We start from the raw sequence: 23,863 nt of genomic DNA on the forward strand, positions 1-23,863 counted from the left end.
GTTTGTGCTTTCTCCACGGGTGGCTGCTGGGGGCGCGGTGGCCGTGTCTTGCCGAGGGGACGGTGGCCACTGTGGTGTGTGGGCTCCTGGGTGATCCTCACGAAAAATGTCCCCGGCAGGGACTATGAAGTGTGATGGGTGACAAACAGTGGCTTTCCAAAAGCACGAGAGGGACCCCGATGCCCGGAGCCGAGTGGGCCCCAGAGCGAGTCCCGCTCGCAGCCGTGCTCCCCGAGCTGTGGGTGCCATTGGGGACCAAGGGAAGGATCACCCGAAGCCATGCGTCCTCATGCTGTTCCCGGCTGGGAGTGTAATTGTTTGGGAAAACTTTATATTTCAACAGTGTTAGCTTTATGGTTGGACTCAATCTTAAAGGTCTTTTCCAACCTAAATGATTCCATGACTTCTATGGAAATGGGGTTTGGTGACACACCCCTTGGTCTCCTGCCAGAAAACAACCCTATTTCCTTTCTCATTAACATCTTTTCCCGGTACTGGTGCCCTGGGCACATCCCTGGAGCTCGCTGGGCGATGCAGAGCAGCATAGGGTGGGTTTCACCTTTGCAGTGGGGCTCGGTGTGACCCTGTGCCCACAGCTTGGCTGGGTGCTGCTGCTGCCGGTCCCCAGAGTGTCACTCTGTCCCTGGGGGGTGTCACCTGATCGTCCCTCCATGTGCTCTGTCCCCAGCAGACCTCTGTGGGGAGGTGACACTGGGGACAGTGGTGCCAGGACCCTCCAGGGCAGTCATGGCCCCCGCTCGCTCCCCAGCTGCCCCAGCGGGCTGCTGCCCACGCTGGCGTTAGCGCTGCCGTGACTTCTTCTTTCCACCAAGCACAGGCTATTTTGAGCTCTGCGCTCAGCGAGGGCTGGGGCTGGCGGGGGGTGCCGGGGTGCACCAGGAGCCCTGTGCAGGAGCTCTGACCCACAGCCCCAGGTGGTTGGGAACAGCCTGAGGTCCCCTCTTGCAACAGCCCTGGGCTGGTTTATGTCACCCCGCAGCGGTTCCATTTCTGCAGGTGCAAATGTGTGCACCGAGGGCACAGACATGCACGCCGGGGGGTGTGGGTGACACATGCATGTGCCGGGCAGTGCAGAGCAGACAAGGAGCAGGAGGGACCAGCAGTGCCACCACCTCTCCCAGCCAAGGCCCCGGTGTTACCGCCGCGGGTATTTTTAGCAGTGACATGTGTCACCTCAGCTGCCGTCGCGGCGGGGGGTGGCAGGGGGAGGCTCTCGCTGCTGCCACACGCCGCCTTCGCTCTCCGGCTCACGGGGTCCCGCACCGTCGGCAGAGCCCGGTGCCGCTGTGGGCCCGCAGCCTCCACCCAGGTACCGGTACTTGGGGTGTCTTAGAGTGGGGGGCTTGGGGTACAGAGGGAGCTTTGTGGTTGTGCTGGCAGCCAGGCTGGGGGCCCTCGGCAGGGAGGGCTATTTTTAGGTGGGAATGGATGGTGGTAGCGGCAGCCCGGGCTCTGAGGGAGGCTTCCAGCCCCCCGCCTGTGGCAGGAGAGGTGCCTGGGAGAGTGGCGGTGGGGACAGGGACAGTGCGCCCTGCCATGTGCTGGAGGGTGGCCAGGGACTTCTCAATGGCCTTGGCTCTTGCACCCACTGGGGTTGCGGTGGGTCCTGGGTGGCTCCTGTGTGGGCACCAGGGCCACCGCCCGCTCCCCGTTGGGGGGGGGGCACGGTAGTGGTGGTGGTGGCCCCTGGCCCTTGTTCCTGCTATGCTGTCTGTTTGGTCGAGGTGCGTTGTTCTCCGTGCCTCGGTTTCCCCATGTGCAGAGCAGGGACTGAGGATCCAGCTCTGGCTGGCGGGTGCGGGGTCACCTGCTGCGGGCACCCCTGAGTTTGGGGCTGGCTCTGCCTGTGGCCACAGAGCCCTGGCTGGGGGGACAGCGTGGAGGCAGCGCTGGTCTCCAGTGGGACCGAGGGCACGTGGCGCCCGGGGCTGCCGCCCCAGAAGGCAAGTGACATTCCTCAGCCGGCTCCTGGCTGCTCCTGCCCTTTACTGTACAAGGAGATGCGGCTGCCGGCTTGCACGGCAGGGCCAGGCGAGCCCCAGCCCGCTCCGTGCGTGAATGATCTCGACAGGTGAAGCCGGGGTCAGCTCAAAATGGGGCATGAGGAGGCTCCTGCAGCCACCCTGTGCCACCCAGCCCGGGGCAGGTCCCAGTGCCACTGACACCCTGTGCCCCTCACTGTGCTCGGTGCTGGAAGTGGCTGCATGTGGCCATGCGCTCCCCAGTGCTGCCAAACACCATGTCCACTCTGTGCCCAAGCTGCCACGCTCCAGCCGGTGCTGTGAGCTCAGCCCAGGGCAATGCCCGGCAAGGTGATGGTGCTGCCAGCCCCAGCATGGCCCTGGTGCTGGCAGGAGCCCCTGGCTATAACTCTCTCTCTCTGTCTCATGTCCCTGGTGTGGCCCCGTGGCACTCTGTACAGCATCGTCCCTCCTCACTGCCAGCATGGCCATCTCCTCACGCCTGGCGCTCTGGGAGCAGAAGGAAAGTCTCGGTTTGTGGTGGCACCAGCGGTGTTCTGGGGCTGGATGCTCGCTAGCTGCCCAGGGACTCAGTGCCGGGTGGGGGGACGCACTACAGCCAGCCTGCCACACGCCTTGGGGTGCCCTCCCCTCGCCTCCCTGCGCACGTTGCTCTTGCTGTGTCCAACCTTACCAGCTCCGGGCACCTTTGTAGCCTGAGTGTTCTGGTTTGAACAATTTTGCTGCTGTTCAGGGCACGCGGTTCCTTGCAGAGCTGAGACTCGTGGGTGTCTGCAGGGCTCGGTACTGGCACTGCTGCGCGATGGCACGGCTGGGACAGCCCTTTGCTGTGGGAGCTGCGGGACGTGGGACTGCGTTTCGGCTTGGGGCCCAGCATGCAGCGGGTCTGCATGTGGCTGCGGTGACACCAGGAACCACTTGCTGCAGCCAGGATGGTTCTTCCCGTGGCCGTGCTGGAGCTGCCGGGCACTGGGCAGAGCTGGCAGCGCCTGTGGCTTCCCCGCAGTGCCCGGGCCTCGGTGGCGTGTGGAAACCTCAGCGCTTCTCTGCGGGGCTCTTCTTCTTGGTGCTTCTCCTCCTGCTCCTCACAGCATTCCCGAGCCAGCCTGGTGCTCGCCAGCAGCCTACAGCCTCACCGGCAACCTGCACGACGTGGCTGTGCCCGGCAGAGCAGAGCCCCGGTGCCCAGTTCCATGTTCCTGTGCACTTGTGCTGCTGCCATGCTCCTGGCACTGGCTTTACCAGGGCTCCTGTCCCCATGCCATGACCCGTAACCCAGCCTCTGCTCCACCAAACAGATCCGGGACGAGGACCGGGGGCCGCCCCCATCCGCACCCCCCCTGCTGCTGTCGGTCATCCCAGGGGGGTTCATCAAGCAGCTCGTGCGGGAGACTGAGAAGGAGGCGAAGGCGGCAAAACTGAAGAAGGAAACCAAGGCAAGTGCGAAAGAGGAGGTGAGTGGGGATGAACCCCATGCAGCGCAGGGTGTCCTGCTTGGCACTGTCTGGGTGTCCCTGTCTGTCCCCAGCCCAAAGCGTTTCCCAGCCAAGGCAGCAGCCGGGGTTGCTGCAGTGCTGCCAGCCCCCATCTCGGAGGCTGGGGCTGCAGGACACCGCAACATTGGCCCTGGAAGCCTGAGCTTTATTTTGCATGAGCTGGGCTGGACAGCAAGGCTCAGGCTCACAGCACACCTTGAGCTGCAGCAACCAGCCTCGAGCAATTAATAGAGTAGCCCTCATTAATGCACTTTGCCATTCCTGAACTGCTTAAGTGGAAGGTGAGTAATTAGGCAGAGCAGCAGGCTCTGGGGTTCAGCTCCCTGAGTGCAGGAAGGGGAGCATGTGGGGCATCCCTGTGACCCAGCACATGGGTGGAGGGGTGGGAGGTGGCTGAGCAGGAGGAAGAGGAGGAGCTGGAAGGCACTGGCACCCACCGTGACCATGCGGCTGGGTCCAGGCAGCCATGTGCAGCCATCACCATGCCTGGAGCGAGCAGGTCAGGGCTGGAGCTGCATGTCTGCCGGGTTGTGCTGGGCATGGGCATCCTGCACAGGCTGAGGCTCCTAGAGATGGGGTTAGGTCCTTGTCCCTGTCCCTGTCAGACCCAGCTCCTCTCCTTTGTTGGCAGCCCGTGGGGCAGGACGGCGAGTGTCCAGCTGGGGACACCCCGGTCACTGGAGGAGAGGTGGCCAGCAAGGAACAGCTGCTGCAGAACGGGCTGCACGTGGAAGGGCAAGGGGGTGACAGGGTCTCGGCCCCCCCACGCAAGGAGCTGCCACCTGGGAGGGTGGCACCGGGGGCCACCCCCAGCAAAACCCTGTTCCCAACACCTGGCCCAGCAGTGGCTGTCCCCAAACCAGCAGAGACCCCTCGCCCAGAGGCTCCCAAGGCAGCGAAGCCGTCGTGCCCAGAGAAGAGCCCCAGGGACCCCCGCCCTGGGGGCAGCCCCCCAGCTCCAGCCCTTGTACCCAACAAGGGCCCCCAGCGCTGCAGCAAAGTCCCAGCGAAGGAGAGGGACGCAACCAAGGGGACAGGCCCTGAGGGCACCAAGGAGAAGGAGGCACCCCCCAGCCACGAGCAGCCCCCAGCCAAGGCAAGAACCAAGAGGGAGCCGGGGCCAGTTAGGAGAGAGCCGGAGAAGATGAGGAAAGATGTCGGAGGTGGCAAGAAGGAGCCAAGTGAAATCAAAAAGCCTGGAAAAAATGTGAACAAGGCAGAGAGACCCAAGGAGGAGCCAGGAGGGATCCAAGAAAAGTCAGAAGATGTGGCAAAGGAGGTGGGGAAGGTGAAGGAAGAGCTGAGAGAGGGTAAAGAGGCACCGGGAGAGAGCAAAGAGACAGGCGAGAGCACGGATAAGGACCAGGTAACGTGTGCGCAGATATGCCGGGCTGTTACCCCGTGTTTTGGGGCACCGATGCTACTTTCTGGTTTCATGCAGCTCTTTTTGTTCATGTGGGCACAGCTGGGGGATGGGGGAAGGTGCTGGGCGGGCAGAGGAAGGCAGGGTTCTGGCTGGAGGTGTTGCTGTCCGTGGGGCAGGTGCGGTTTGAGCAGCTCAGTTTTCTGCTGGTTCCTCACTGTTCCCCTCTCTCCTCTCTGCAGGCTCCAAGGGACGTTTGGTATGAAGCGGAGAAGGTCTGGCTCATCCAGCAGGACGGATTCACGCTCGGTAACTTGCCTCACCTCCCAGCACTGACGATACAAGCTGTGTGCAGCCTGGCTGGGGGTCAGGAGTGGGGTTAGCATTGGGTGCTGCTCCGGCACGGTGCCACGGCCATGCCATGCAGCAGGGACTCATTGTCCTCTCCTTGCAGCCACGCAGCTGAAGCCAGATGTGGGGACACCTGAGCTGCCGGTGGGGAGGCTGCGGGTGCGCCGGGAGGATGGCAGTGTCACCGAGGTGGACGAGGACAGTGTGCAGCGGGTGAGCCCCCTCCGTGGTTTGGCTGGCGCGGGGATGGAAGCCCTGCCCGCGGTGCTGGGCATGATGGGACCTGGGCAGCCCATTGCTGGGTCCAGGATGCTGGTGGGGTCCAGCACAGTCTGTGCAGCGATGGTAGAGCCTGGGGGGGCTCTGGCTCTTTCCCTGCAGACCAACCCCCCCAGCCTGGATTACGCCGAGGATCTGGCCACCCTCCTCAGCCTCAACGAGTGCAGCGCCATGCACACGCTGCAGCAGCGGTACCGTGCCCGCCTGCCATGCACCCACGCTGGGCCCAGCCTGGTGGCCATCAGGCCCAGCTTTGCGGCCACCAGCAGCGCGGGGAAGGTGAGCGCGGGGGCTGTGGAGTGGCTGGGACCTCCCTTGGGAAGCGGTCACCAGCCCCTGCAGGGACAGTGGCGGAGGGCGCTGGGCGCTGTGGGGCCGGCAGATGGCACCGTGCGACTGTCACAGCGTGGCCGATGTGCTGGGGACACTCGGGGCCAGTGATGCTCAGGGCTGGGGATGCTCTGGGAACACTTGGGACCAGGGATGCTCGGGGCCGGGGATGCTTTCAGGTGGGCACTGCTCCCAGCACTCAACTTTTCATGGTTTCAGGAGAAAATTGCTGTGTTGCTGTGGCTGCAAGCCCTGAGTGGAGCGGGGGTGCTGGGGCTGGGGAGGGAACAGGACTGGGCTGGTGCTTGGCAGAGCTCTTGCTCACAGCCAGGCCAAAGTGGGTCCTGCTGGGGGTTCTCTGCGTCGGTCCCCAACCCTTTCCCCAGTGCTGGGCTGGCATTTCTCCTTCCCCTGGGGATCTCAGGGGGTTCTGCACCATAGAGAGAAACCATCACCCTGAGCATGATGCGTCTTCAGGATTCTCTCTACAAGGAGCCTGTTTTGGGGTGTGCTGTCCCACTCTCTCCCTGCCTGCAGGTGTTCAAGGGGAAGCGGGACAGCATGCCCCCGCACATCTGCTCGCTGGCACAGAGAGCATACAGGAACCTGCTGCTGCAGCGGCAGGACCAGGCCATCGTGCCCCTGGGACGCAGCGGGGCTGGGAAGACCACGTGCTGCCAGAGCGCCCTGGAGTACCTGGTGGGCACGGCAGGCAGCCTGGATGGCACTGTCTCAGGTATGGGGCTGGGTGGCCACCGCAAGCCCCGATCCCAGGCAGGGGTGCAGCGAGCACTGGGGCTGCAGGGTGCTTGGCACTGGGCAGTCAGTGCACAGCGTCCGTGCAGGCTGGAGAGTGCACACAAATGCAAAGGTGATGCAGTTTCCATCCAGTGTCTTCATTTGGCCCATTCCTGGGATGATTCATGCCCCATTGGGGTGGCTTGGTATGGCTGTGCAAGTGTAGCACGGGGCTGCAGCGGGGGAGGCGGGTGAGCTGCAGGGCTGCAAGTGCCACTGCCTCTCACCCGTCCCAGACCCAACAGCTTTGCTATTTTGATAAACACCCGAGTAAGCACCAGAAGGGAATTACTTGCATGCTTGGGGCAGCACTTTTCCCATGTGATCAAGTTACCAGTGACGTGAGAGGAAGCGCTGTGAAGCAATCGGTAGCTTTAGAGGGCAGGTTTGGATTTTGGAGGTCTGGGCGAGTCTGGGTACACCATGCACTTGGCAAAGGGCTGATGAATGGCCTGGAGCAGGGTGGCACATGTATCCTGGCCAGCACACACGTGCTCTTGCATTGCAGGGTGCTAAACTCATGCCCAGCCAGTGCTGTGAGTCCCTGTCCAGTGGGACAGACCCTGGGAGGAGCGGGTGGAGGTGCAGCTGGGAGGAGAAGCTCTTCCTGTGCCTGTTTGCAGCCCTGAGGTTGGGTGGGTGCAGCAGTGACGAGGTCTGGCTTGCTCCTAGTGACACTGGAGTGTTGCAAGGGGCCTCAGGGTGCTGCTGGTGCTGGTTTTGCAGTGGAGAAGATCCAGGCAATGTTCACAGTCCTGGGAGCCTTTGGGTCAGTGACCACCGGCCACAGCAGCAGCTCCACGCGCTTCTCCATGGTCCTGTCCCTGGATTTCAGTGCCACCGGCCGGATCACCGCTGCTCACCTCCAGGTACCTGGCAGGATGGGAGGGCTGTGGCTGAACCCGGGGGTCAGCAGCCCCTGGGCACGAGAGGAGCGATGCTCTGCTTCTGGACCAAAGGTGCCCCAAACTGCAGCTGAGCAGGAGCTCTGTCAGCTGCGTGGCAGGGTCCCCATCACCTCCTCCCCTGGCAGGGACTGCAGAACAGCTCTGGAATGAAAAGTTCATGAGGAAATGTATAATTCAGCATTTCGTTAGCAGCACCTCACACATCAGCTGTGAGCAGAGGCATCTGGGGACTTTTATTGCCATCAGGGCTATTAGGCAAAGGCACTTTACTCAGAGCTGCCTATTCCCCTGAGCCTCGTCTGATGGAGAAGGGGGCTTGAGCCACGTCCTGGGAGACACCAGAGCTCTCCATGGCTGTCCCATTGCTGTCCTCCACACCCTGGGCATGGCGTGGCCATCCTTGTCCAGGAGTGGGAACGTGTCCCTGGGAGCATTCGCTCTCTGGACCATTGGTACCATCCTGGGATGCTTGTGGGGGGATGGGACAACTCTGGGGGTCCTGGCTCAGCAGGGTCTTGTTCCTGGTGTCACCGCTGGCACCAAACAACTTCAACAAGGCTGGAGGCAGATCCAGGCTTGTCTCAAAACCACATATTGGCTTATATAGAGATGGTGGCACCTCTGTGAGGGCCATCACATTGCCCAGACCTGGACACCCTGCACACCGGCCACCTGCCTGCACATGGGGGCAGGGCGCTGCGCTCACACTCGCTCTGCTCCCCCCAGACCCTGCTCCTGGAGAGGTTTCGCGTCGCCCAGCAGCCCCCCGGAGAGAGCAACTTCAACGTCTTCTCCCTGATGCTGGCGGGGCTGGATGCAGCACACAGGTGGGTGCACGGCTCCCGTGGCACTGGGTGGCTCAGCTGATGGGTACCCCTGTTGCCAAGAGGGTCCCCTGTGATCTATAACCAAGGTTGCTCCAGCAGCTTGGTTTTTGAGACCTCTCTGACCACGGGAGCTATTCCCAATGAGGTCACTCAGATGTCACTGTAAAGGCAAAGGGGCTCCCTGGGTGTCAGAGATGCTGCCCAAAGGGAGGGCAGGGGAGGTTGGGGAGTGTGGGATGAGGAGGGAGCTTGAGTCTCATTTTCTGTCACTGCTTGCAGAACGATGCTGCACTTGCATCAGGTGTCAGAGAGCAATTCCTTTGGGATCAAGCCATTTGCAAAGGTATGGAGAAATGCCAGAGTGAGAAGATATCAAGTGACAATCTTGAGCTGCTGCTTAATGTCACTGTAGGCACTCCCAAAGCGGGGATTATGGTTAGCTGCATGACGAGAAGATGTACCCAGCCTTGCTCCTAACACCAGGCTCTTGAGGAACCTGCCAGGGGCTTCACCCCTGTGCTATCCAACCTGTCCCTAAGGTCCCCTTATTGTCTTTTCCTTTCTGACCATGCGGTTTTCACATGCCTTTTGCACTCCCCACATGTGTACCCATCTGTCCCCCGTCCCCAGTGCCTGTGATGCTCTGGCAGAGGTGGTGACGTTTCCCCTCTGGCTCTTTCCCCTGCAGCCCGAGGAGAAGCAGAAAGCCTCGGCGGCGTTTGCCCAGCTCCAGGCTGCCATGGGCACACTGGGCATCACAGCGGAGGAGCAGGCGGCGGTCTGGCGTGTCTTAGCCGGCATCTACCACCTGGGAGCCGCTGGCGCCTGCAAAGGTACAGGAGGTCCTGCCTCTCCTTGTAGCTTGTCTCAGCGCTGGGGCTAGGGGAGGGCAAGAGAGCTCGTCCCAGCAGTGACCGGTGCTGGGCTCACATGATGTGCTGCTCATGATGTGATGCTGGAGCCTGGGTGGCACTGAGCACTTTGTTGCCCATGGAGGAGCTGGGTGATGCTCTGTGTTGGTGTCTGGTCCCCCAGGGGCTTCCGGGTCTGTCCCCTGGCCATGTGCAGACCGGACAGGGGCTGCATGGTGTCACCTTGTGCCAGCTCTTTGGGAAGGACCAGGGGAGGTAACTCGTGTTGGCACGTTGTCCCTGATGACACTGCAAAGGGACAACTTCAGGTAGCAATAATTTTATCATCTCTTGAGTACCTAATACAGTAACTGAATTATAATAGGATGAGTCTGGATGAAGATTGTATTTATAAAGACTTTGTTAATACAAGCATATAGAAATTGCCTTATCCCTTATAAATTATTTTAAGATGTGCTCTAACCCATTTTAGAGACAGCCACATTGATTTACACACTTCAATTTATGAGAGCTGCATAAAGGCTGCTATAAACTAAGCCATAGACATTTATAAATGTCTCTGCAACATGTCATAACACATCTTATGGTAATTTATGCCATTAATCATTTATTAATTATTTTAAAAGGATGAATGCTGTTGGCACTTACAGCAAGTTCTCTTTCTCCTCCTGTCTCTTGTTCTCTTTCCCCACCTCCATCTCCCCTGATGCCCTTCCAACTTTTAAAAAAATGAACTTGCTGTCTCAGATTGAACTGTAGGATAAGGCTCTTGGCAAAGAAATGGAATTCCTCCTGCCTCAGAAGTTTTCAGGAGGGTGGATGCTGGAGGTGTTATCCCATTTTAAGAGTGACCAGCTCCCAGGCAGCTGGAGGGGCCGTTTCTGTGTTGGCCACAGAGAGTTTGCTGGGTGGGCTGAGCTGCTTTGCTCAAACTTACTGAATATTCCGTCCCAAGCATCCTGCAAGTCCCTCTAGGAGTGAATCGAGTGCTATATTCAACAACCTTGTCGCAATTATTCAGTTTGAACAGGGATGTTAACGGGCCCAGGCAGGGCTGTGGCTTCGGAGCAGACTCGGGTGCAGGATTAACAACCAGAGCATGTCTCAGCATCACTCGCTGGTATTGATTCCCCCATCAGGCTTCAACAAAAGGAGAGAAATGAAAGGAAATACCGATAAAAAATGGATCAAAGCGGGATGGAGCAAAAGTCTCAGTGGGGGCGATGACTCTTTTAATGTGGTTAAACCTGCCTCCTGATAGCCAGCTCTTCCCTGCCCCTTTCATGCACTTTGAAGTTGTATATTCAAAACCGTCTCCTTGAAATCTCACCAAAGGGAGCCTCGGCACTGTTTTCTCGCTGGCGTTCAGGAGCAGCCGCCGCCGTCCCCACCGCCGCGGCCCCAGCACGTGCCGTGCTCTGGCTGCAGTCCCTGCGCAGCTCACACGCGGCTTTTTCTCCTCCTGCCGATGGCTATCACCTTGTCACAAATTCAGTTTGCCCAGGAGGGAAATGGGGGGAATAGCACCACCTCTCTCTGGCTGAGAGTTGAAAATACATGTGTGGCTAGAAAAACAGTGAGAAGAAAAGGTTGAATTTCAAAAGCCTGCTCTGTCCTGGTGCCAGCATCTCCCGTTGCCTTTAGAGCGGCTCTTTTTGTGAGAAAGGAGCCCAACAGCCAGAGGCCAGCGGGGCACCCAAGGTACCCATTCAGCTAAGTGCTTCCAGTTCCCTCTATGGGCTGCAGAATATTACATATTTTCATTTATTCATTCCCTCTTTAACCGGGAAGGAGGTTTTGGGCACAGCTGGGGGCCGGCATTCAGCTCGCTCTCAAGCTGTCCATTTTGCTGACTGTGATAAAAATAAAGCCTCGCAGCTCCTTGCTTGCTGCGGGTGTCCCACCGCGCGCCTTTAATAGAGGCGACCGTGTTTCCAGCGGCTGTGAGTCGCTGAAATCCCCGTGGTGCTGCGGGTGGGTGTGTGCCGTGGCCAGGAGCCCAGCGTGGGTCCCCCCAGACCGCAAATTCCCCCCTGGGCACTGGGCAGAGGCTGCAAAACCAGCAGCCTGAACCCCTTGGATGGAGAAAAACCATAAGGGCAGAAGTGCAGGGGGCACTGGAGCTGCTGCTCAGGCCAGGGAGGCTCTGAGCCCCCCCACATTGAGGTTGCAGTACCAGGGCAGCATCCTGCATCCAGCTGCCCTCCCACATCCCCTCATGCATGGGGTTCATCTCCCACAGCAGCATCCCTGATGGCAGAGGAATGGGGCACATTTTGGGGTTCGGTGTGGAAGAGCCCCAGCACATAGCAGGGAGTGAGTGCCCATGGTGCTCCAGCTGGGTCCCGCTCAGCCCCAGCACTGCAGCATCGTGCCCATGGGAGGCAGGAGGGTGAACAGCCCTGTTTGGGAAACTGAGGCACTGAGCGGTTTGTGAGCTGGGCTGGGGTTGTGCTGGGGGGAGCAGGAGAGAGCAGGGTTCCCCATGCAGGTGCACGGTGCCATGGCTCTGCAGGGTCCGCAGGCAGGGGCAGCGGGGTGAAACCTTCTCAAACACCCTTTTGACTCCATGGAATGGAAAGTTTCCCAAAAGGCTGGAGCCATTTAGCCAAGGACAGCAGTGGGGCCGTCCATCAAACCGTCAGAGGGAGAGCACCTGGCAGGGTCCAGTGGGCATTAATTATGCAGCTTCCTGAGTGTGGATGTCAATCAGGAGCAGACTTGGGTGACTTATTACTTTTCCACCAGAGCTGAGAAAAAAGCCTTAAACCTGCATTATTGCTACTGTTCTACAGCCTCGGAGATGTATTGACCTTTCCTCAAGTGATGTGGACACTTCCACACTTCCTTTGTACTTCTTTGATGATGACACTTCCTTTGTAGTTCTACCCAGCCTCGATGCCCAGATTTACCCTATTTTTTTTACTGCTGCCTGTTGCTAAAAGGAGCAGGGAACAGGGTATCTGTAATTAGCGCTGCGCCAGAGTTTCCCTTCTGTGACATACACACCTGTCCAGGGGGTGGTCACTATTGCACAGGACAAATTGCTGGGGCGGCTGCAGTGCAGTGGGCAATGGGGCTGCAGTACCATGTGGGCTGCGAGTGGGACAGGAGCATGGGGTGGTGGGGGGGTGAGCAGTAAATTGCATAAAGCACTGTCGCAAACCCATGTGCTGATCATTCCTCTCGCTCTTGAAAAGCTTTTGGGTACCGGAGTGAAAGCCTTTGCAGTTTGCTCGCTGCAGCTGCTCCTTTCCCTGGGATTCCAGGAAGCACAGAGGACGTGGGTTTGCAAGGAAAACTCTGGCATTGCTGCTCGTGTTCGTGGTGCCGTGTTCCCTGGCGCTGGCTGTGATGTCTATGCTGGCGCCAAAGGTGAAGAGGAGGGAGCAGGACCAGTGCAGGAGCGTCTGCTCCGGTTTTAGCTTTGTTTTCCCTTTGCAGAGCATGTCCTGGGGCTGTGCCCAGCGATGTCCTCGGGTGCGCTTAATCACCAGCTTTGCTGTCGCTCTGTGCTGCGGGTGAGCAAAAGCACGTCGCTCCTGCCGGGAAGCGCTCCTCTGCTTTCCTGCATCCTTCATCTAAATGAATCTTGGAAAGGATTGCATTAGGGCTGGCCTCTCAGTCTTGCCAATTTTTCTCTCTCTCTGTTAAAGCCTTCTGCTCTTCAGCACCAGGTTTTCTTGCTGTAGAGGGAAGCACAGCTGATTTTGCCAGGTTCATTTTCTGCAGGATGGTGGCTTTCTGTGCTCCTTGAGTTGCAGCCTTCAGGAGCAATAGTTCTGCCCTAGTGAAGCTTGATGGCTTCATGGAAAAGAACCTAAACCAAGGTGGCATGGGCTCCAGGGACTTGGTTTTGGTTCAGCAGGAGCAGAAAACACTGGGAACAGCCAGAGTCCAGGCTGGAGCCCGGCTGCTGCTGTTGGGGGCCGGGAGGGGCTGGCTTGGGGGTTCCTGCTGATGTTTATGTTTTTATGACCCCACATAGCCCCCCAGGCTGTCTCCCTGCATGCCAAGTTACGGCACTATCTGTTCAGCGCTCTGACATCTTTATTACAAACAGTTGGGAAAATGCAGCCAGAATGGCAGATTTCTTTAATCATGCTATTACACAGCTCTTCCCATTGTTATATATAGGCTTTAATATGTCATACATCAGGCAGTGGGTCAACAGAGAATAGACTGGAGAATTTAGTGCAGGACAAATAAATTACCCATTCAAGGCAGAAGGAGCCTCCTCTCTCTCCCTGTTCCCTCCCAGGGTAATAAAGATGAACAAATGTTTTTTTTTTATTTGTCCCATTAGCAGTGCAAGCGTTTTAATGACAAACTAAGTGGAAGAAAGAAGGCAGGCTGGCAAGGTGTGCCCTGCACAGCCGGGGAACTCGAGAAGGCAGGTGAATGGGGCTGCAGCTTGCACGGGGAGGGGGCTCATGGCAATGCCCCGTCCCGGTAGCTCGCAGGTACCAGCACAGGCTGGACAGGGGCTGGGATGGGAATGGGGTCGGGGTCCAGTTCCCCCAGTCATCCCTACTGCTCCCCACACTTCCCAAATTGAAATAAAAGATAGAAACTGAGCCGCTGCCTGGGCAGCACATGTGGGCACGCGAGGAGATGAAGCTGCTGCTGACCCTGTATTTTCCTATCCCTTCTCTTAAATATTAAATGGGCCAAAGTAATTATCTTTTATGAGTTAAAGCCAGTGTGTTTTACAGCGGTCACATTGCACCCAGGAGGTTGCACGCCGCTGCCATGGTTTATATTTTATGAAGTGTGAAATGGAGCCCGGATGCTCCCGGGGGGGCTGCGGGGAGGGCAGATTGCAGCTGGGCAAAGCTGCGGGCACAGCAGCGTTTGCAGAAGCAGCCATGCCCCCAGACTTGCTGACTCAGCACACAGCAGCTGCTCACTGTGAGGGTGCAATTTGTGGAGCACTGATGGGATAAGGAGTGTGTTGGGGCACCGGCACGTTGGGCAGTGTCACACCAGCCTCCCACACCCCATGCCAGTCAGACAGTGGTGGTTTGGTTTTGTGAAGGTGTGAAATGTGGACCTGCAGCCCTCTGCTTGGAGCAGTGGGATGTCTACCACACCGGAGCAGCCCGGGGGCTTGGATGGTTTTCCCGCTTGCAATTGCTCTGTTGGGGAGAGTTTGTGCTGGGGCAGGTTGGGCTGAGTGGAGCCTTGCTTGTCCTGGGGATGCTGGAGTGGTTGGTGAGGGATGCTGGAGCGCTCAGCGTGGAATGCTGGAATGGTCAGTGTGGGATGCTGGAGGGACTGATTTGGGATGCCGGAGCGTCTGATTTGGGATGCTGGCTGTGGGAGCCCAACGTGGGGGGAAGGTCTGTGCAGCCCTGGCTCTGCAACCCCCCCCTCTCCCCAGTGTGCCACAGCATGCAGAGATCTTCTGTCTGATGGGGATCAGCCTCTGTCCAACCAGATCAGACAAAAACAAGTGAAAACAAAAATAAATCAAAGCAGGATTTTTGAGGCAATTCCTCTGTTTGCTCCACCACAGCCCTTGAGGTTGGACTCCTTCAGTCAGAATAAAAAATAATGGGAGAAGATCAAAGGGGAGGGGAAAGGGGGCATGGCTCTCATAGGTGTGCTGTGAAGCTGCTCCTCTGGCTTTTGCCTCCGCAGCACCTTCCCTTCCCGGATCTGTAAAAGGATTTATTCTGCAGATTGCTTCCCTATTGATTTTAACCATTAAGCTAGAATTGCTATTTCTGGATGTAAGTAACATGTGCCAGCCCTGTTTGCTGACAGCGCTGGGAGGAACGTGGGTCTTGAGCTGACCGGACAGCAAACGCTGCTGGAGCTGGGAATGATGAGCTGGGATTTGGAGGGGTTGGTTCATAATCCCATCAGTTTCCATAAACACATTTGCTGGTGTTGGGTGTTTCCATAAACACATTTGCTCCCACTGGAGCTGTTGGGATGCACAATGTTACTGATGCTGCACTGGCAGCAGCAGCCTGAGTGGGTGGCGTGGTCCTTGTTCCTGAGATGCTCTGAATTGCCTCAATGCAACTCCTTGGAGCATCTCTGCCCATCTCACTGGGCAGGTGGGATGCTTTGAGCAGCTGTAGAGCACTAAAGCAGGGAAAATAGGTTCAAAAGCATTGGTTTGAGATCCTTAAAGTTTTGAACTATCTTCTAACTAAATAAAAAAATAAGGTCCTCTTATGTTAAATGATTGCCTAAGGGACAAATCTGTCAACTTCTCTCAAGCCAGACAGCCTTTAATATGATAAGCATCATGCAAAGCTGAGAAAATCCTAGCAGCTGCCGTTAACAGGAGTGTGTGCAGGGCGGGCAACCCCACGTCCCGCACACCGCGGGAGCCAGGTGGCCGCCAAGAGCGGGGCTGGTGTGAGAGGGAGGCCCAGGAGATGTCCCCGAGGAGTAGGGATGGCAGGTGCAGGTGGAGGGACTTGGAGGAGAAGAAAGCTTTTCCATTCAGTTGGTGATACTGCGCAGACGGTCAGTGAGGTGATGCTCAGACTCTCCTTGTGGGTTGGTTTAGAGTTGGTTTGCATCCTCTCAGCCAAGTACCCCAGTGCTGCTGGGGACCAGTGGTCCCCTCCCTGCCCCCCGCAAGACTCCTGCCTGCTTTGCCAGACTGGCTCTTTGCCCAAAGGGCATTTCCCAGCCCTGAGCCTCAGGGTTGTTGCTCAGAGTGGGTCTGGGAGGGCAGAGCCTGGTCTGAATGTGCCCGTAGGGATGTGAGGGAAGGGCTGGTCCAGCAGTCCTGGGGGGATGGAGAGAAACTGGGGTGCACTGGTGCAGTGTCCCCTCCCGCCTCTCCACCACACCCCACAAGTAGCAGACCGATTTGATTTGATTCCGTTTTATTCTGTTTTATTTTAGTTTTGGGGGTTGCATGTGGGAGTGGGCAGGGCGGTTTGCCTGCAGGGCTGAGCCTGCCCCCGGCTCTGCTCGGGCTGGCTCCTCCTGAGCCCTTTGTCCCCCGTGTCCCCCTCTCCAGTTGGCAGGAAGCAGTTCATGAAGTTCGAGTGTGCCAGCACGGCGGCCGAGGTGCTCGGCTGTGACCTGGAGGAGCTCAGCACCGCCATCTTCAAGCACCACCTGAAGCAGATCCTGGCGCAGGTCACGGTGCGGGGCCGGGGGCTGCCCCCCCCGGAGGAGAGCCCGGCAGGTACCAGGGGCTGCGTCTGCTTTTATTATGGATTATGGGGAAGTGTCGAGCTCTGTGCTGTTCTGGAGGGCATGCTGCCAGGAGAGGCAGTGAGCCTTTTGCTCTTCAAGCAGTGGGGTCCCTTTAAGTATGTTCATATTAGTTAATTATCAACTGCTTTGTCACTACGGCTGGCCCTGCCTGTCACTCCTTGTCACACATGAAGGTCAGGTGAATTCCGAACGTGACCTGGGCAGATAAGTGATGTGAGAGTTCTCAGTAGAAAAGGGTGGAAAACCCCCAGACCAGGAGGGCAGCAGTGTGGGCATCCTTCCCCCTTGCCTGCGAGTGGAACTGTGCCAGCATTGTGCTGCAGAGACCCAGGCTATAAACCATAATGTATGGACCTAACTAATGGAAGCAGATCCAGCATGCATGCAGTGGGGGGGTGTGAGATGTCACCTGACTTTAAGGACAGCATTTCTACACCCAGCTCGTCCTCGGTGGCAGAACTACAGCCCTGAAAGTTATTCTGATAAAAGCAAGAACTTGTAGAACTGGCCTTTGACATGGCAATAGTGTTATTTCTTAGATACACGGTAGGGAAGAGGCTCTAGAGGAGCGGAAGGCAGCAGGTGGCTCTGCGCTGCCTGTTCACCAGGAGCAATACCGTGAGCCGTGCAGGTTCTCCTGCTCACAAGTGGGGGAACCCCCTGCTCCCAGCTCTGCTCATCTGGGCTGAGCCAGGCTGGAAATAAATCCCACAGCTCTGTTTGCTCTTCTCTGCTGTGCCAGGGCCAAAGCTGACAGGCGTGGAGTGCGTGGAGGGGATGGCTGCAGGTCTCTATGAAGAGCTGTTTGCTGCTGTTGTCTCGCTGATCAACAGGTATGGAGCTGCTGGGGTGTCTGGGGTGATGGCTCCTTCCTGGGGGGGCTGCTGGAGAGCAGCCTCTGCCGGGCTCTCTGTGGAGAGGCACAGAGCAGGCAGCTGCTGCTGCTGCACAAAGAATGATATGAAAATCTCGGTCTGGGAGAGCATGCTGGCACTTAGGACCTTCTATGGGGTGTTGGCCTGGGGACAAAGGAGGGGATTGAGGTGCCATGAGTGAGAGGGTTTGGCACAAGAGCAGCTGCTGAGGAGCCCTGGGAGGCTGCGGGTGCGTCCTGGTGCTGGTACAGGTGAGCAGGCAGCACCTTCCCCAGCCCCACAGCTTGTCCTCCCTCTGCTTATTTCATCTGGAGAGCCAGGATGGGAGGGACATGAGGGACATCCCCTGTGGCCTGGTGTACCTGTGTCTTCAGGTGATGTAAATCTGAAATTACCTACTCTGATAAATGGAGTAATTTAACACAGGCTAAGGACCAGGTCCCCAAACCGTTCCATTTTCTCCATTCTGATGTGCAATTCAGTTTCTTGGAGTCAGCATCCACATAAAAGCTGGTGTCCAAAAATACTGTGTTGTTGCTGCAGGTTTATTTTAACCTGCAGTTATTTAACCTGCAGGATATTCTTATTGTAATTCCTAGCAACCACGCTCCAAAGGGGAATTGCTGATAGTACTCGGAGGGCTGACAGAAGAATAAAATGTTGATTTTCTTGAATAACAGCATTAACTTGGGATGTGTCCTGACTCTCCTCTTCCCTTTACGGGCAGCTTCATTTTGCCTGGCTTTATTTTCCACACCTGCCCACCAAAGCAAATAAGCCAATGAAACAATGATCCAGATGAAGAGTCATGTTTCAGTGCAGCCATGAAAATGCCATTTTCCTCAGTGGGCTGAGGGTGAATGTGAATCTTTTCAAATCTGGCTGCAGGAGGGTGCTGCTATGAAAATCTACCAGCAGTTCATAAATATACTTTTGTTTCTTTAATCAACCCTGTGCTTTCATGGAAGTGCCGCATCCTTGGTGCCCTGTGCGACAAAGGAGAAATGCATCTCCTTTCATCCCTACAAAGCAAGGGGATGCTGGGGAAGGGTCAGCACCACAGCCAGCAAAGCAGCACAACGCGATGGCTGTTTCTGAAATACACGTTAAAAACAATCCCAAAGGCTTCTCAGAGTGAGACTCCCCCGCTGTCCTTATCTGAAATACTGGAAATGGCTGCGAGCAACATTTTAGGAAGTAAACAACATCTCTGCTTCTCCCAAGAAGCCCCTTGATGTCTGCTCCTCAGATCACAGGTGTTCGGGGCTACGGTTCCCATTAGAGGTTTCCACAGAAGCTGAACAGCAGCAGCTTCTCCTGCAGAAATGCAGCAGACGGCACAGCACAGCCCGGCAGCTGCAGCTTTGGAGACTCACCTTGTCATTCATGTTGGCTTCACGTGCCAATTTAGTCAATTTTCAAATCAACTGGTTCATCAAACTTAACACTTTTGGGTGAAGATGTAGTACTGGAGATAACTAGCATGCCAGGATGGGGCCAAGCACAGGATGGGTGGCATCTTGTCCCACTGCACTGTGATGTGTTTCTTAGGCCAGGCCAGGAGCAGCTTGGCTGGGATGAGATGCTCAGCTTGAGTAGAGCAAAGCAGAGGTGGGTGAAGCAAAAGGGACAAGCAGAGGGATGTGCCAGGGTGGGTGGGTGCTCCCTGACTGCAGACACTGGGATGGGGAGGACGGGCAACGCTGGGCTGGTCCCTGCTGCGGGGACAGTTCCCAGCCGGGGACATGCATGTTGCGGGGAGGAGGCAGTGTCACCTCCGAGGGCAGAGCTGAGGCACATCACGGGTACAACTCTGCGATGTGTGGGACTTTTTTCCCAGGTCTTTCTCCTCCCAGCACCTCTCCATGGCCTCCATCGCCGTGGTGGACACTCCGGGCTTCCACAACCCGCGGCACCACCGGGCCGAGCGAGCAGCCACCTTTGAAGAGCTCTGCCACAACTACGTGCACGAGCGTCTGCAGGCTCTCTTCTACGAGAAGACCTTCATTTTAGAAATGGAGAGGTACCGAGAGGTGAGGAGCTTCCCAGAACCCAGTGATGGGTTTGCCTGTGACCCAGCAGGTCCCTGTGCTCTGCCCATGGTGTGACCGAACACACTCAGTAGCTTGGACTGAGAGGGTGTTGCAGAAATGAGGGTTCTGTATGGAGCAATAGCCTTGAGCCAGGACTCTTGTCCCCCCACTGCCCCAGTCGTGGATCCTCTTAGGTATTTTGGATGTCCTGGAGATGCCAGGATGTCTGGGCACCTCTTTGGACATGCTTGTTCAGCTCAGGAGGCTTCATGCCCTTCTGTTGCTGCAGCTGAATTTTTCCTCAAGTGATGAATAATAGAGAATGGAAAGGAAAATGATAAATTATTGCAGAAATAAGCTGCTGAAAAAATCTACAAGCAGAGATGAACTTATTAGGCCTGCAGAAGTTACTTTAATACCTCTAGCCTTGGGAAAACCATCGAATTCCCATGGCTTAATATTCACGCATCACTTGCGCCAAGTAAGTACATATGTGCTCTTCACTGGGGATGAAAATGCAGTTACTAGCCGAGCTTGAAACGGCAGCAGGCTTGGCAGACTGGCCGTGCTTTGGCTTAGTCCTGGCTAAGGACAGCTGCCCTGGGGCACTGAATTTATCTGTGAGCCTGAGCCCCCGTGACCTGTTTCCTCCCAGAGCTGGGTCACACGTGGGGGTGACAATGACACGTGTCCTGGGTAGGAAGAAACTCAGGCTCCACTGCTGCTTTCTGCTCCACGTGCATGCTCGGGATGCAAACCTGCATCCCTGTTAACGTGGACAGACATCACAGCTCTGGCTCTTGCTGAGCATCCCTGATGCACACGTAAGCAGGAGCCGTGCTGGGAAACAATGCCAGCAAGGTGCAAATTTAATAATTCATTGTTTTCTTGGTGCTTTCTTGATAAGTCTTCGGTTATTATCATATCTGTGATTTATGCAGCTTGTCTGACATCCCCAAAGTACTGCAGGAGCTGTTGGGCACAGTGGTCCCCGCAGACGTGGCCCTGACTCTGCGACGCGACAGAGGCATCTCTGGTTGCTGCTCCACCAGCACTGGATGTTTGCACCATCCTCCTCCCCATGATGCAAACAGATTTCCTCATGGCTTTCAGATGCCAGACCATGACTGAAGTGAGCTTTTAAATAATGTTTTCCAGGAAAATGTTGAGGTGTCTTTTGATCTTCCAGAGCGCTCACCATTGGCCACGCTGTCCATCATCGACCTGAGCTGCTCCCAGGTAACCTGTCCCCATGGCAGCTCCTTGCTCTGGCCGTGCTTGGAGCATCGTTGTGCTCAGCCGGCTGAGGATTTCAGGGCAGAGTGGGACCTCGCCCTGTGTTTTGCACAGAGCAGCCCAAGGCGTTGCGGGGGGGGGGCACAGTATCAACTAGGACCTTTTTAGGGTTTTTAAAATACAAGCACCCTTCCCAGTCAAACCCTGTGTCCTGAGAACTCCTCCCAGCCTGGCTGCAGAGCTGGGGTGACCGGTCCCCAGGGCACACCGTGTGACTGTGGCGGTGCCACGGGTGATGTCCAGAGCTGGCTCAGGCCAGGAGGGATTCCTGACGCTACTCTAGGCAGGGGACATGGTTGAGCAGAGGTGGTGATGTCCATGACCAAAGCCCGTCTTCCCCCACAGCCACCAGTGCTGCCCAGCAGCCCGGATGCCGATCGCAAGGGGCTGTTCTGGATCCTGGACGAGGAGGTGCTGGTCCCAGGCTCTGGGGACAGTGCTGCCTTTGACCGCCTCTGCTCCTACTTCTCCACGAAGGGACCTGATCAGGAGGGTAAGACCGGCTCAGCTCAGCTGCCCACCCTTTGGCAGCACCATTCAGCTTTGGAACTTTAGGAAATTATGCAGCAAATTAAATCTCTCCCTGGGCTTTGCTTCTGGGGTACTGTCACAGGGGACAGCTACATGCGGAGGTGTGAGCAGGCGCTGCACTTTGAGATCTGCCACCAGCTGGGCACGGACCCTGTGCGCTACGACCTCACAGGCTGGCTCAGCAAAGCCAAGCTCAACCTCTCAGCAGAAAACGCCGTCCAAGTGCTGCAGCAGTCCAAGGTGTAAGTACAAGGGGCGTGTGCTATGGCCTTGGTGCTCCCTGTGCCCCTGAGAGTGGTTTGGGATCCCACCGTGAGCCGTGTTGCTCCAGCTGGAGATCGCAAACCTGCCGCAGCTCCCAGAGGTGGTTGGTGGTGGGGAAGGGACAGGGTTGTAAGGCATCCCAATGGGGAAGAGAGGACCCACAGCCTGGCTGAGGCCAGCCAGGGTAGGCAGTGGTCTTGTCACTGTCTGCCAGGGGACTCTGCTTGTCCCCCTACCCAGTGCACAGCCCAGGGAATGGGGCTGATCTGGCCTTGGGTGGGCAAGGAGGGGATGGGATCTGGAGCAGATCCTGTCCGCAGGGCAGCCTGAGACCAACCAGCCAACACCAGCATTGCATTGGCAAAGTCCAGCTCTGCCTGGGGAAAAAAAAACTGTAAGAAAGTTGGAAAAACCCCCAGGTTTCAGCCCAGCTTTGTGGGAATCCAGAGAGTTTAGTGAAGTGGGGGGAGTGGATGTCAAGTGATTTGACTTCCAGCCATGGAGCCCCCGGGCTGACTGACAACCAGATGTACACATTGTGATCGCAGCAGCTCTGGAGCGAACGGGTAATCGGTGCTGCCGTGAGCAGTGTTCTGTCAGAGCTGGTGGGTTCCACCGTCAGCAGTTCCCAGCCATGGACATCTGAGGAAGTCCCTTCCTGCAGGTGTGGGCAACGGGAGACAAAGAGAGGACCCTGATATGTCCTCAGCTCCACCATGCTATGGGTCGGGCATCTGATGTGTGTCGGGGCTGTGACACATCACTGGCTGAGGACATCTCCCAGTGCAGCAACCACTTGGGTTTTCCCCACCTCATCGAGGAACCTTGTAAACTAAATTGGAATTGAAATGTAATCAAGCTGCTGCAGATGTCTCAGCACACAGGATGATTTTAACCTCTGCTTAAACACTCCCAGCTCGTTTTATGTCGGGTTTCAGTTTCCATAGTGGTGACCAGTTTGGTGCTTGAATCAGAGAGGGATGGAAGCGTGGGGGGTGTCCTGGCACCCTGCTCTGCTCCATGGCTGGGTGCCCTGCAGCAGCACCGACGCCAAATTCAGGTGCTGGGCTGCAGAGGTTCCTCGCCACAGCCCCATCCCATTGCTGTCCCTGCAGAACCGCCTTGCAGGAGCTGGTGCGGCCACGGGTGCCGCTGGGCTGCCGCGCCGTGGGGGGGCTGGAGGGACGCTCCCAGGCCGCCTTGCACCGCAACGCCTGTCTCAGGAAAACCTTCGCCAGCAGCTTTGCCGCCGTGAGGAAGAGGTCGGTGTGTGCACAGCTCAAGCTGCAGGCGGTGAGTGTGGGCGCCGAGGCATCAGGACCCTCTTGGGTGCAGGTCAGGGTGTTTGCAGCACTGCGTATCCTGACCCCGCACTCAGACCCTGCCTTAGACACACTGCCCCTTAGCAAGGGGACCCATATTCCCCACGGGCACCTTGGCCTGGGATGCTGCTCTGGCCATGGGTGACCACAAGCCTCCCCAGGGCTGCTGTCGCTTGGGGAAAGCATCCCAGGCAAACAAACCGTAAAGCAGATTACACACACACCTTGCTCAGCTGCCCTTAATCCTTTTAAGCACTGGGATGAGTGGACCAGCCCTCCATACTGGGAGTGTGCCAAACTCCTGCTGAGCTTAGCCATAATTAGGTGCTGAAACTCTCCCGAGGAGACGAGGCTCAGTCTCCATAGACTCCCAGTCAGCCCGTGCTGTGGTCCTGGCTGTCCCCAGCAAACCTCTACCCAGCAACCCTCTGCCTTGGTAACATTTTGTAGCCCATCAACCAAAAACATGGGGCATCAGGAAGAAGGGTACTGCTGAGAATCTGTGACTGGCCCCTCAGGCTCATCTCTGATGAAAGCTGTTCCTAACACACATTTGAGCTCTGAGGGCTCTGGGGGTGACTGCTGTACCTGCTCAGACACCCTGCAGCAGGGACACGGGGAGCGTTTCCCACCACCACTGCCCCCTTGTCCCCTCAGTCCCCGCTGACCTCTGCTTGCCTGGCAGGATGCGCTCACCAACCTGCTTCGACGGTCCCGGTTGCACTTTGTCCACTGCCTCGTCCCAGGACCAGGGACAGAGGGGCCAGTGTCCCCCTCATCGCCTGATGCAGCCCCACGGCTGGACGTGCCGACGCTGCGAGTCCAGCTGGAGGGGACACAGCTCCTGGATGCCCTGCGCCTGCACCGCATCGGTACGCCCGACCTCCGCTGCTACCGTGTGCCGTGCTGGCACTGCCTGCTGCTGGCTTGGCCCTTCCACGCTTTCCTCATCATCTCGCTCTTGCCAGCCCCACTTCAGAAAGCCCCTGGGTGTTTATTGCTGGTTTTGCAGGGGCTCCTGGCCCCGCTCCTGCCCATAGCAGGCAGTGCTGCTGGGCACACAGCTCTGATGAGGTTCCCCCCTGCTTCCCTTGGAGCATCGTGCATCAGGCTGGACCTGC

General features: G+C 57.3%; 1 protein-coding gene across 5 annotated transcripts in view; it reads left to right on the forward strand.

Moving 5' to 3' along the window:
* The first annotated feature begins 1,140 nt into the window (after window positions 1-1,140).
* The window catches only part of MYO18B (myosin XVIIIB), a 64,233-nt gene continuing 41,510 nt past the window's right edge, over window positions 1,141-23,863 (forward strand). For 2 of the 5 annotated variants that reach the window (XM_065033634.1, XM_065033635.1), the window contains exons 1-20: window positions 1,156-1,330; window positions 2,444-2,503; window positions 3,300-3,457; window positions 4,131-4,865; window positions 5,105-5,171; window positions 5,317-5,426; window positions 5,595-5,771; window positions 6,360-6,558; window positions 7,347-7,489; window positions 8,255-8,355; window positions 8,635-8,698; window positions 9,044-9,188; window positions 16,219-16,389; window positions 17,164-17,254; window positions 19,137-19,329; window positions 20,488-20,568; window positions 20,971-21,118; window positions 21,239-21,398; window positions 22,536-22,713; window positions 23,428-23,614. In XM_065033634.1, the coding sequence (XP_064889706.1) occupies window positions 1,186-1,330; window positions 2,444-2,503; window positions 3,300-3,457; window positions 4,131-4,865; window positions 5,105-5,171; window positions 5,317-5,426; window positions 5,595-5,771; window positions 6,360-6,558; window positions 7,347-7,489; window positions 8,255-8,355; window positions 8,635-8,698; window positions 9,044-9,188; window positions 16,219-16,389; window positions 17,164-17,254; window positions 19,137-19,329; window positions 20,488-20,568; window positions 20,971-21,118; window positions 21,239-21,398; window positions 22,536-22,713; window positions 23,428-23,614 (3,313 nt within the window). In that variant the 5' untranslated portion in view covers window positions 1,156-1,185. Of the gene's footprint in view, window positions 1,331-2,443; window positions 2,504-3,299; window positions 3,458-4,130; window positions 4,866-5,104; window positions 5,172-5,316; window positions 5,427-5,594; window positions 5,772-6,359; window positions 6,559-7,346; window positions 7,490-8,254; window positions 8,356-8,634; window positions 8,699-9,043; window positions 9,189-16,218; window positions 16,390-17,163; window positions 17,255-19,136; window positions 19,330-20,487; window positions 20,569-20,970; window positions 21,119-21,238; window positions 21,399-22,535; window positions 22,714-23,427; window positions 23,615-23,863 lie in introns of all 5 variants that reach the window. The other 3 variants (XM_065033638.1, XM_065033636.1, XM_065033637.1) reach the window with 3 other exon arrangements.

Source organism: Columba livia, chromosome 17 (assembly GCF_036013475.1).
Source record: "Columba livia isolate bColLiv1 breed racing homer chromosome 17, bColLiv1.pat.W.v2, whole genome shotgun sequence".
Lineage (NCBI taxonomy): Eukaryota > Metazoa > Chordata > Aves > Columbiformes > Columbidae > Columba > Columba livia.